We start from the raw sequence: 13,236 nt of genomic DNA, 5'->3' as shown, positions 1-13,236 counted from the left end.
GATAAAAACTAGGATTTACTTGTCATATATTAAAGTACTATTCTTATTCTAACATCTGGCAAATAATAGATAGAACGACCGGTAGACGCATAGATTGTGATTGGTTTAGAAATATGCAAATATATAAAAATAAATAAGTAAAACAAAAAACCCTTTCAATTACCAAGTTGGATCCATTCGATTGTAACTGTAGTCTCAGAAAAGAATGAAATTTTTGTTCTAAACTGAAGGAGAGAAATTTAGCTCCATCAATTTTTTATTTTTTTTGTAGTAATGATAATTCTTACAGTTCAAATTAATCAACTTTTGACTTCTTCATAAAAATCTTTTAGCCAAATTTTGCCAACATTTTTTTTTTTTTTTGTTATAGTAAATGGTCCCATCAACAAATGCTTTTTTTTGGGCCAATAAAACTATTAGCAATTGACATTCGGATAGTTACTTGTTGACTCAATCATTTGTGGACAACACTTAAAAAGGCTGGACTTTCCTTCCTCACAACTCCAAACCTTGTAATTTTAAATCAATTAAAAAAAAATCCAACCTGAATGTCATTGGCCTTAATTATATGATCGGTTTTTGGAAGAAGATTAACAATCCAAATTGCAATTTAGTACTAAATATTTTAGCTAGATTGCATATAAAATTCTCAAATTTAAAAAGTTCCACATCATGTCCTCAATTTATAATTTATTTTATATTAGTCCAAATTTAAATAGATTTTCAAATTTGTTAATATAAAATTTAAAAATTAAGAAAATTAACTTATTTTTACATTTGCAAACAAAATTAAAAAAAATGATTATTGATACATAAAAAAAAAATAGTCAATTTTCTTGATTTTTAAACTCCCTATTAGTTAACTTGAAAATTAATTTAAGAATTAAATTAATGTGAAATAAATTATTATAAATTAAACTCCTAAGATGATTCCCTACTCTTTGCCCGACTAAATTGAAAAATAATACTTAATTTGTACATTTTATAATGGATTCTACTATAAAAATATAATAATAATTAAAACACATTGAGGTTTTTTGTACATATGAAGGAATAAATAAATATGATAACAAAAAAATAAACATTACTTGCGAAAAATGTGTAATTTAACTTAAGAAATGGAAGATAAACAAAGGCAAATAATAAATTAATCTAGCATATATTTAGCTAAAACAATTGAAAGAGGTAAAACTAACAAATGAAAAAAAAAAAAAAAAAAAAGAAAGAGCAAGATACCATAAAAATATAAAATATAAAATTATTACTATAAAGTTTCTTATTCAAATATCAGTCATTTTTACTGAAAATATAATGATTTTATTTATATCTAAAATATATAAGAAACAAACAATTAATAATTTACGGTTCTTTATTTTTTTATTTTTTACTTATGAAGTTATAAATCAAGATGAATAAGCATCATTATAGTTTTTTAGAGTTTTAAGTTATTTGTTTTCACATTTAAATTTAAAATTTTGATTTTCAATTTAATTTCAATACAATACAATATATTTGTTTAAAATTTTGTTTTTCTTCTAAACTATAGCCCCAAGTTAAACTTCCTGGTTCTGACCCTGATTGGATATGCAAGTTGAATTATTTCTTTTCTTTTTATTTTTCAGTGATGTAGAAACAAGAGATAGAAGAAATAAAAAAATTATTTTTTCACAAATAAACAAAAAATTGGCCTTTTGTGGTTTAGAGAAAGAAGAACATTACGTGGAAAGAAGCAATTTAATCCCTTATCTTTTTTTCTTTTCTTCTTTTTTTTTTTTTTTGTTTTTTGTTTTTTGTTTTTTTTTGTTTTTTTGCACTGAAGGAAATTTGATTCTTTTGATCGTACAATTGTATGAAAAGATGTTTTAAATAAATGTCTACATCACCCTTGATGAAAATGCTATCAAAGTGTTCCTGCAGGGGCAAAATTATGAAATTACATCATATACACGGCAAAAATTTTGAAATCCAGCGTGGGTATTCATGATATGATGTTCCTGTACACATATGTAAAAATCCGTATTATAATAAAATAAATAAATATAGCATCAATCAAAATTAGGTTATAAAAATAAAAACAAAAAAAAGTTAAAAGCATATAGTTTAACCATAATTGTGACAACACTAATTTATATTTACAATATATTCTATCATATTTTCTAAACAAATTATCCATGAGTAGTAATCCTCAAAAAGAATTATTAATTCCACATTGACTTGCTTGATTTAATAACATAAATTATTTTCTTTTTCCTTTTTTTTTTTCTTTCCAAACCCTTACCAATTACTTAAGTGATCACATTACCATTATTTTTTACAAAATAAAAACAAATAATTACCTTAATATTTTTAGCGTTTTCATTAGTTCATTAGATAATGACAGATACAGCAAACCAAAGTATGGAAAAATACTAAAATAATGGAAGTAAATTTTTTTTTTTTTTGAAATTCTAAAATAATGGAAGTATTTAAACATAATAATAAACCTAGACTTCATAATAAAAAACAATATTATCTAATCTTCGAATTTTTTTTTTTTTTGTATCGATATGAAGTAAAATATATTTTAAATGATTTTATTAAACATAAACAAATTAACATTGTTTATAGGTGACTGAAAACATAGAGAGGTTGAAAATCTAATCAATAAAGTAGCGAAGGACAAAAGCTATGCCAAAAAAAAAAAAAGTTGTATGTGTGTGTGTGTGTGTGAGTGAAAAGCAAAAAGGCAGTTCTTTTTTTTTATTTTTTTAACCTTTTTTTATTTTATGAAAGGCAGTTGAATATTGTAGATGGAAAAATTTTGTTGGCTTATTATTATTATTATTTTGAAATAAAGAGTCCATTAAATTAAGAAGAAGCTAGCAGATACATATTTGAAATGAGAATAGTAAGCCACACAGGAACTGTTTGATGTTTTTTCAACCAAATATGGTAAGAATTACAGTGAAGCTTACCATTAATGTTTCTGATTTGGACAAGCCATTGCCCCGATAAGCTCACCTTTGTCATTACGGATCTGATTAGGAAAAGAAATTCAAAGAAACGAAAATGCTGTTATAGAAGGTATCATCTATCATTTAATGGGACAATCATTTGCGTACAAAATCTAATTATTGTGAATAGTTATAGTTCATTGTATGATGCTCCACTTTGCCCACAATAACAGATATGACGCTTCACTCTATCCACCGTAACAGCCTGATCCAAAAAATTGAAAAAAAAAAAAAAAAAAGATTTCATTTTAGCTCATATCACTCTATTACTTGGAGAGTCATAAGCTGACGTACGCGATTTCCAATCAGGAGAGACATCTTCTTAACGAAGCACTTTCCTTTTGAGAATATATATATATATATATATTTATAGATAGATAATAGTTACAAAACCTAGTGGTGGAAGCAAAACCACCATTAATCAAAAGAAAAAGAAAAATTCTAACATGGCAAAGCGACAACTTGTCTCTGGTCTAACCATCCTCAATTATTTCAAAAAACAAAAAACAGGAACGGGATCATCATCATCACCATCATCGCAACGCTTCTGCGAGATCTGTACAGAAAAGAAGCCAACTGAGGAGATGTTCAATAACAACAACTGTGTTTACTCTTTCTGCTCCGACTGTATCATCAAACACATCACCATCAAAGTTCAAAAGAACAACTTCATCAACAACAACAAGGTTTCTTGTCCCGGTATCGAGTGCGTCGACCATGTCCTCAAGCTCGAAGCTTGCTCTTCCTTTCTTCCGAAAAAAGTTGTCGAGAAATGGAACGAGGCTCTTGTTGAATCTGCCATACTCGGTTCCAACAAGTTTTACTGCCCGTTCAAGGATTGTTCGGCGACTTTGATCGAAGATGGGGAAGAAGGAGAAGTTATAAGGCAGGGTGAGTGTCCGATATGCCATAGATTGTTCTGCGCAAGGTGCTATGTTCCATGGCATTCAGGGTTGATTGTGAGGAGTTTCAGATGATGAATGAAGATGAGGGAGGGAGAGAAGATCTTATGGTTAAAGAGCTTGCTGAAAAGAAGAAATGGAAGAGGTGCCCCCGCTGTAAATATTATGTGGAAAAGACTGAAGGTTCTTTGCATATTACTTGCAGGTCAGTGATTTTAATTTATTTTGTTTTGCTTTAATTAAATATGATCTCATTGTGCTATGATAACATTACGGTGATGAATGTCAGCGTCCAATCTCATGAAATTCATAATAATATATTTTATGAACTACATCTAATTATGTTCATTATAGCTTGGATTTGTATGGCTAATATAGCAGGGACTAAGAGTATATGTATATTCATGGTACTTTTACATGGGTGTGGCCACGTGAATATATATACTTAATTTCTTATCTAATCTATCAGATAATATTATATTAAAAATCTATTAAATTAATCCTTTAAATTCATTTTAAAAAGATGATTGTGATTAGAAACTGAGTCCACTTAATAGAACACTCTTTATATTTGTTTTTTTTAAGAATAATATGCTTTGCTCTGAATATTACATTAAGGACACATCAGATCAACCTTTTTTATATTAATCCAAAAATCTCTTTTTTTTACTTTGATTTTTTTTTTTTAAATATAAATTTGTTGTTAACATGGAGAGAAACAATGGTTTTGGAGTAAATTAATAGTTTAAACAATGTACTTGTGATTTAATATGTGCAGGTGCAATTTCCATTTTTGCTATGGATGTGGATTAGAATGGAATCAAACTCATGGTAGTTGCAAGAGAAATTAACAAATTTGTTCTAGGCTTCTTATAATGAGTATATTATGGATGTTATATGATTATTAAACCAGCGTACATATATATATAGACCTAATTGTTGTTGTTAATTTTTAAGAGGGAAAGAAGTGTTTGTATGAAGATGTGTGTGTACCAAAAATGAGGCAAAATGGCTTCTTATAATTGCATGTATAAGTAGGACTTAAGATTGTATGAGGAAATCCGATTAGTAATTATAGTATATTATATATGCTTCAATCTTTGTGATTCTATATCGTTGCATGTTACACTATAGAACCATATACTTTTTGATGTTTAAGAAATTTATACTTCAAAGTAAAATTTTAAGGCGTTTATGAACCCTCCAATCTCTTTTGAGTAATTTTCCTATTTTATTCTCTTAAAACATATAGTGCTAAATATATTCAGCTTTTATATTGACTTCAATGACTTGTCTACTACATATGTGCAATAACATTAGTCATTGCATGGAAGTTATATAGTACTTAGAGTTAATCAGTTCACTTAAAATAAATAAAAGGGTTAAAAAAGGAATTCACATAATTACCAAACTAGAAAAATCAAATGGTGAAATAGAACTTTGTAATAATCTATGAGCCAGGATTGCTAAAAAAACTTAAAATTTCTATGTGATGCGATTAGGAATTCTACTGAAATTTTGAGATCCTATTTTTATTCATTTAGGTATCTTAAGTCTGGGATATTGTATAAAGATTATATTCAAGTACAACGATATCATATCAAAGTTAGCAAGTGTATTGGGTTTTTTTATAAATTCTCTCAATCGCTTATTGTACCATAAAATTCTTTTTTTTTTTTTTTTGGGGCCCAATATCAAAAAAATAAATAATAAAAAAATATTTTTTTGGGTCCTTCTGTTGCACATGAAAATCAGTTTGGATTTCATATTGGTCCTGAGAATCTGGGCAGATTGATCAACAAGAACACCCATTCTTCTGTACTATGTATCTTTGGGCTTTTGGGATCCTATTCCGTTTGAACCTTCCATCAGATAAATAAATAAATATAAACATATATATATATATATATATAATCCTTCTACAATTAAGATTGTCCGGATAGAGTTGGATGAAAATATATGAAAAACAGACACCACATATACTTCTGGTCTACACACAATTCTATCCGGACGGTCCTGATCATAGAATCGCCCTATATATATATATATACACATATATATATATATATATATATTTGTTATCTGCTTATTTTTTTGTCTCTATTTATTCTTGATTTTTAATCCTGTCCAGTTATTTTCAAACCATTTAATCTACTGGACAATATTAGTGTCATATCATGTAATGTCCCGTGACTTTCATATGACCATTTTCAATGGTTGAATCCTAACCATTCACTTCTAACTCATTTGATCTAATGGCCATAAATACAAAAACCATTTTGAGATATTATTCCTATTGAATGCCCTTTTTTTTTCTTTTTTCTTTTTTTCGAATTTCACAGAAAGGGGAAAAAAAAGTCTAAGATTAACTAAATATTTAAAAATTAATAATAATAATAATAATCATAATAAATACAAAACATAATTTTTGTATATCATTAAACCAGAAAAACTATTTTACAAATTATAATTTTAAATTATTTTATTCTATATATTTATTTATAAAATGAAGGATAGCTTCGTTTGTGAAATATGGGTAAAACATAATTGATAATTAGTGTTGGCTTCCTGTACGTTTTCACAGGGAAAATAAAAATAAAAATTGAGAAATCGATTAAAAAAAACCAAGCAAGAAAAGGAAATTTGGGTATGCTTCCATAAGATGCAGAAGACAAACTAGACCTAATAATGGATCGGACGGAGACAGAAACGTATCGTGTAATTTCGTATTTGTATTAAATTTTATTCATTTAAACATAATTTATTAAGTTAACTGGTTAAGATATTCATATTCAAATTCATTCATGAATTTAATGAGTCATTCATTATAGAACTTATTAACACGTTAACCATTAATACATCATCTATTTGACCCGTATATTTTATATTATAATTTATAAATACTTTTTAGTAAAAAAAAAAAAGGAAAAATAACATTAGCTATCAAAATATATTTAAACTCCAATAAATAATATAACATTGCATCTAAATTACCTAAATAGTCCAGCAAACAAATAATAATAATAATATATTATAAAAAATAAAAAAATGGAGAAATTAGAAACATTGTTTTTCTTTTTATTTTAGAAAATGGAAATTAGAAATATAAATTGTTCAAAACAATACAACCATAATCATAAAACTAAGTCTATTTGTTACCTATTATATGATTATTCAAATTTCATTCTTAACGAGTAAGACTGATCATTCTCAGGTTTATTTGTTATAGTCCATTAACTAATGGGTGTTAATGGGTTGATTTATTATCAACTCGACCTATATTAGCTAAACCTGAATTATTCATACGAGTTTGTGTCGTGTTAACAGATTGTGTGAGATTTTACCAAGTCTAAAACAAACATAGTTTCACTCTCAAACCTCATGTATCTCTTTCACAAACATTTTATTTCTATTCTCCTTCTCTGACTTTCAAAATGACCCTTTTTTCTTTTCATTCTCAAGTGTTCATCGGTCCTTCTCTCTAGTTTCTCCAAACAACAACAAATTCAAAACCCATTGAATTTCAATCCAATCTAACCATTGAAGCTAGGGAATTTTAAAAGATAACTATATTATAGTTTGAAGATATTGTAAATATTGTAAGAGATTCTCCCACTTTGAGAGTTTGTAAAACAGTAATTTTACTGAAAAAAGGAACAATATTTTTCTTTAAAAAAAAATGGTCTATGCATAATTATGTTAAAATAATATCTACTAATAAATCAATAAACTCTCATTAAATATATAATAAGTTTTAGTCAAATATAATGAATTATAATGGTCATGTGAGAGTTATATGACATTTAAATAATGTAGTATTCATATTAATTATTAGATTAAATGGGTTAAGAAATAAATGACTAAGATTAAAAGTCGAGCATAAACAAGGATGGGAGAAAACTAAAGGACCCTAATCCCTTTCTGTAAAACAATATAAACTCCAATTATTTGGAAAAAAATTACTGAGAAGGGATTATCAAATAAAATATAATTTACTGTTTCCAACAATTTCTGTTTCCTCTGTTTTTATAGGTTTTGATAGTTTGAACTAGGGAATAATTTTATTTTTTCAAATATTGTTAACATATTTTTTATCTAACACATTTCATATATTGCATAGTGTTATAAATCAATCTAACACATTTCATATATTGCATAGTGTTATAAATCAATAGAAAAAAATAGTTTTGAAAAATAAAATAGTTGTGTGATAAATCAAATTTAATATATACATGTATATAAAATAGGGAATAACAAATAATTATGCAATATATTTAAGCAAATTTTGATATGTTAAAGTAACAAAATTATTTTATCATTGTAAAATAACACAATTTATTGATATATTGAGTTAGTTGCCAAAATTAATATATCTGTACAAAATAAAGCATAAGAAAAAAAATTTAATTTGTTCAAAATTTCAAATAATGTAATTTAATTAAGTAAGTAATTTTTTTAAATTATGGTATTGGCTAAAATAGTAATGAACATAAGTATATGTATATATATATATATATATGTTATTAACTGTATAAATAATTATTAAGACATCTTTTAATTGTAAGGGTATTTAAGTTGTTTTATGATGGTATGTGTGAAAAAGAAAATGCTGTTGGATGAAGTTATTTGAGAAGGGGTATTTATAAATTGTTTAAAACCTATGAAAATAATTCTAAATAAAGTTAGACGAGTATGGTAGCTCCGTTGGTTTGAACATCACTATCCAGCCCAATGGGTTCAAGTCTAACCAGGTGGGAGGGGCCTAGAGAAAAGCTTAAAAAAAAAAAAAAAAAAAAGGAAAGAAATTCTAAATAGAGTAAAAACTTAGGGTCTAAATGATAAGAATCCCTTTTTTATTTTTAACTAAATGAGTTATTAATTTGTTTTTTGGTCTCTCTAAAAAGCTTTTTTTTTCTTCTAACTAATTATCAAGGAGAAAAATATGTTTTTTTTTTTAAGAGGTTATTATTATTATTTTTGCTGAGAACCTGCTCTTCTAGGATATAATTTTAAATAATTTGATGGAATTTAAGTACAACCATCTCATATCATAAAATATAAATAAGATCTTGGAAATATAATAGCCAAGGGAAAAAGAAGGCATATTGAGCAAATCAAACAAGGAACTTTTTGGGTTTTGTGGGGGCCAGAGAAATCAAAGTTCTTTTCCTTGATAGAAAGAAATCAAAGTTGGCTAGTCTACTATTGGATCCTTTTGAGTTGATTCTCCCAACAGTTTTTGTAGTACTATGAAATTCTTCTTTATACTTTGTCGATGACTTTTTCTTTTTCCTAGTGTTACACAAAAAAAAAAAAAAAAAATTGCTTTGATTTCATATTGGGCCTCAGAATTTGGGCAAATTGATGCAAAGATTGGATACAAAGATACCAAATCTTCAGTACTGTATATCCAATATCTCTTCGGCTTTTGGGACCCAGTTCTGGTTTGGACCTTCCATACCATAGTTGTTATTATTATTATTATTATTATTATTATTATTATTATTTTGGTTTTTTTTTTTTTTTGGGGGGGGGGGGGGGGGGGTTTGCTAATTGCTATCGGATCTCTTTTTTAAAAATAATATTAAGTTCGGTAGATAATTTTTTTGTTCTTTATGAAAAATAATTCAACGTTTAAATGACTAATAGGTAAAATTTCTAACTAAACAATAATGTACAAAAAAAATTGTTAAAAATAATATACCAAATCATCTTTATGTAGCATAAACTTGGCAACAATGCGTAGATGCTCATTTATACATCCTGGTTAGATAAGATGAAACTTCAGACTGATTTAGTCTAGAATCAGGTTCCCTTGGTAATATATAGTTCAATGGCAAATAAACTGTTTCCCTGTTTTCCCACCAAAAAATCTGAATTAGAATTTTCCACCTTCAATAAAAAAATCTAAAATATGTTCAATCTGATAATTAATATTATATTGAAGTTTCCAATAATAAATGTAGAATTTGTTGGGTTTGTTAAATTGGATTGACCTTATTTAAAATTAAATGTAAAGGGTTGATTTTAAGTGTTTAGTATAATATTATCAGTTAATATAATAAGAGACTGATATTATATATTATTATTATTATTATTATTATTATTAGTGTTGCAATATATGCATTCATCATTTATTCGTTTAGATTGACATCCCAAAAATCAATTTTCTTTTTTTATTTTTTTTGTAATATGCTATTCATCACTATTTAGTAAATTAGTGATACAACAACTAATAGACATGATAATTGGTGATTAGTTGAGAAATATGCAAATAAATAAATAAAAATAATCCTTTCAATTAACAGGTTGGATCCATTTTGATTGTAAATTTAGTCTTGGGAGAGAAATTTTTTCCTAAACTGGAAGAAATAAATTTAGCTCTAACACAAATTTTGCCATTTTTAGAGTTATGACAAATTTTGCAAAATTTTTTGCTAAATTTTTTTTTTAAGTGGTCCGATTAACTCATGCTTTTTTGTGTCTTTGCTCTGGTATTTGTCCAATTGCTTCTAAGCTTTGGCCAATAGACAAGGTATTCTTTTTCTTCTTTTTTATGCAAATATTTTCCTTTTCGTTTGTTTTAATACCAAGCCATCTTTCTTACAAATTTTTTCACGTATCAAAACTATATTTGGTATTACAATCCAAAAGGGGAAAAAAAGGAGAAGAAAATTTTGAAAGATTTTAAATTTAATTGACTAAATATTAACAGAAGAAAAAGTACAAAATGAGTGCTGGTTTTTCGATTTTCTCTTATTTTTTTCTTTTGTTTGTTTTTCTCCTTTTTCTACGAAAATCCAAACTCAGCATCACATTTTTTTTTTTTTTGGCTGTATTTTGGAATATATATTCCCGTACGTTGGCCCACCTAACAACACCTAATTAAGTGAAATTGACCTTAAAAGAGAGATTATCAAAAGCCTCCTTCAACATTCTAAATTTGGCAGCAAACAACTGCAAATTGAGATGCTTTTTAGACCCCCCCCCCAACCCACTTTGTAATTCAAACAAACTGATTTGAAAATCAATTTCAATCCAAAAGTCCAAACTCTACTACTGCAATTACACCTTCCCCACAGAATCTTAATAGTTGTAACCATTATTAAACTTTTTAGCTACCAACCCAAAAATTCAAAAACAAAAACCAAAATAATAATAATAATAATAATAATTAAAAATAAAAAAAATAAAGACAACAACAACAACAACAAAGCATGATAAACTAGGAGAAGGTGGCATATATGTTGTGAAATCTGACCATTGATGGGCAAAAATAACAAACTTTTGGTCTTCCTGCATAAAGAAAAGAAAATAAAAACTTTTATGCTATCTAAACAAAAGAAGAACGAAAAAAAAAAGAACAAAAAACATAGTTTGTGGAATCATGGTTTCAAATATTTTGTATTCCACACAAAAAGTAACCAAAAAAAGCTAAGGACATAGCCCATGGCTATTATTTTGATTCATGTATCAGAGACCAAAAGAGCATCCCAAATTATATCCATGTCCAAGGATGGCATTCTACTCAACTGAACAGCTTCCACATCTGCTGTTACTAAATCCTCGCTTTTCTTACCATTGTCATTCATATTCTCGTCATTTTCTCCAACTTTGTTTTCCATCAATCCAAACTGCCACTCTTTCCTCATTGAATTCTGGGCCAAAAAACCATTGTTGTTCATTTTCAAGTTCTGCTCCTTCTTTATAGAAGTAGGTGGTGAAGAAGAAGATTGATCAACCACAGAATATTGCTTCTTAGAATTTTGACAACGAGAAGAAGAAGAAGAAGTAGAAGAAGAAGAAGATGAAGAATTAATGCCTTGTGAAATTGCTTGTAGCTTAGCTTCAAGAAGAGCAGCTGTGTTTCCATTCAGAGAGTTGGACTTGAGCTGGTGTTTCAAATCAGGGAAGTTCAAATGAGCATATTCACCTCTCAGAATGTAAGCTGCGGTATCGTAAGCCATGGCGGCTTCCTCTGCAGTATCAAAAGTGCCTAACCAAACCCTTGTCCTGTTTCTTGGTAATCTTATCTCTGCTACCCATTTTCCCCAGTGCCTCTGTCTCACTCCTCGAAAAAGCTTTCCCGGAGACGACGAAGACGATGATGATGATGATGAAAATGATGGTGAGTTTACCTTATTTTGATGATGGTTATGGAGTTTCCTTCCTGTGTACTTCATTGGCTGTGTCTTTGTTGTGCTTAGCCAGTAATCATTGAAGCCTTTCGATGGGAAATTTGATAGATTTTGATGGACTCGCAGCCAATCCATGTCTGGTACTTGACTAAGTTGTTGGGGGATTTGGAATGAAGAAGATGGAATAGGTTCATTTTTTGGTGATGATGATGATAGATGATCTAAGATGGTTGGTTCTTGCAAAAACAGAGTCAAATTTGGGAATTTTGATGATGATGATGATGGAGGAGAATCTAATGGTAATTCAGAAACTTGAGCTCTGCTAAGCTCAGGAAACATTTTCAAGAAATTAACAGGAATGGCATTTTGTTGGACATCTGATGAGCATGGAGTACTTCCAGAGGGGTTGACAGAAGATTGATCATCAGGAGAAGATGACACTAGTGATTTTGATCCTTGATTTTGATGATGAGTCGGAGCATTCCAGATGTTTGGATCACCAAGAAAATTAGACCCAGTTGCTATTCCTGGAAAATAAGATGGAAAATCCTTTGGCATGAAGGTTTCCATCTTGGGAAACTGATCTCCCATGGTAATAAGAATTTTGGAGAGGGAGAGGGAAAGGGAGGGAGGGGGGGTGGTGTGTGAAAACTGAAAACTGTAAGGAGAACAAACAAGAAAGAGAGAGAAATAATGTAAATGAAAGCCAACTGTTTATATATATAGATATAATATAATTAATATGTATTTACCCTGAAAACCTCACTAGACAAGTATCTGCTAATCCTTTATAGAAAATTAGTGGAACCTACTTTGATGTCTATAAAGCAAAGCCAAATTGTCTGAATTAAAAAAATAAAATAAAAAATAAAAAATAAAGGAAGAAGAATATAGCTTACCACCTTCCATTTTCCCACCATGGATTCGTGCTTACCATTTTGGTGTTTTGTTGTGAACCAATCAAAACATGACAGCTCATACTGTTTTGGCTTACGTGTCTTATAGAAGTAGTTCCACATCTTCCATGAAAGTGACTATAAAGGAACCTGAATGATGGGGAAAAAACCTTCATTTTCATGGCACTATATTTGGGTCTTTTTTATATTATTGATCATGTGATTATCTAACACACCCACATGCCTGACTCTTTCTTTTTCACTTTCCGATAATTTAATATTGAATATCAACATTAGACTTGTTAAT

At 28.2% G+C, this 13,236-nt stretch overlaps 1 protein-coding gene and 1 pseudogene across 1 annotated transcript; one reads left to right on the top strand and one right to left on the bottom strand.

The window, feature by feature from the left end:
- Positions 1-3,372: 3,372 nt before the first annotated feature.
- LOC107422500 (E3 ubiquitin-protein ligase RSL1-like) lies at positions 3,373-5,094 on the top strand (annotated as a pseudogene).
- Positions 5,095-11,138: 6,044 nt separating this feature from the next.
- Positions 11,139-12,782, bottom strand: LOC107422481 (ethylene-responsive transcription factor ERF062). The gene has a single exon (XM_016031935.4). The coding sequence runs from the start codon at positions 12,622-12,624 to the stop codon at positions 11,362-11,364; it is 1,263 nt and encodes a 420-aa protein (XP_015887421.4). The 5' UTR covers positions 12,625-12,782; the 3' UTR covers positions 11,139-11,361.
- Between the last annotated feature and the right edge of the window lie 454 nt (positions 12,783-13,236).

Source organism: Ziziphus jujuba, chromosome 3 (genome assembly GCF_031755915.1).
Source record: "Ziziphus jujuba cultivar Dongzao chromosome 3, ASM3175591v1".
NCBI lineage: Eukaryota > Viridiplantae > Streptophyta > Magnoliopsida > Rosales > Rhamnaceae > Ziziphus > Ziziphus jujuba.
This window is presented reverse-complemented; position numbering and strand designations above follow the sequence as displayed.

Coding starts and splice junctions, on each gene's coding strand:
- LOC107422481 (XM_016031935.4), bottom strand. CDS start 12,624: ATGGGAGATCAGTTTCCCAAGATGGAAACCTTCATGCCAAAGGATTTT.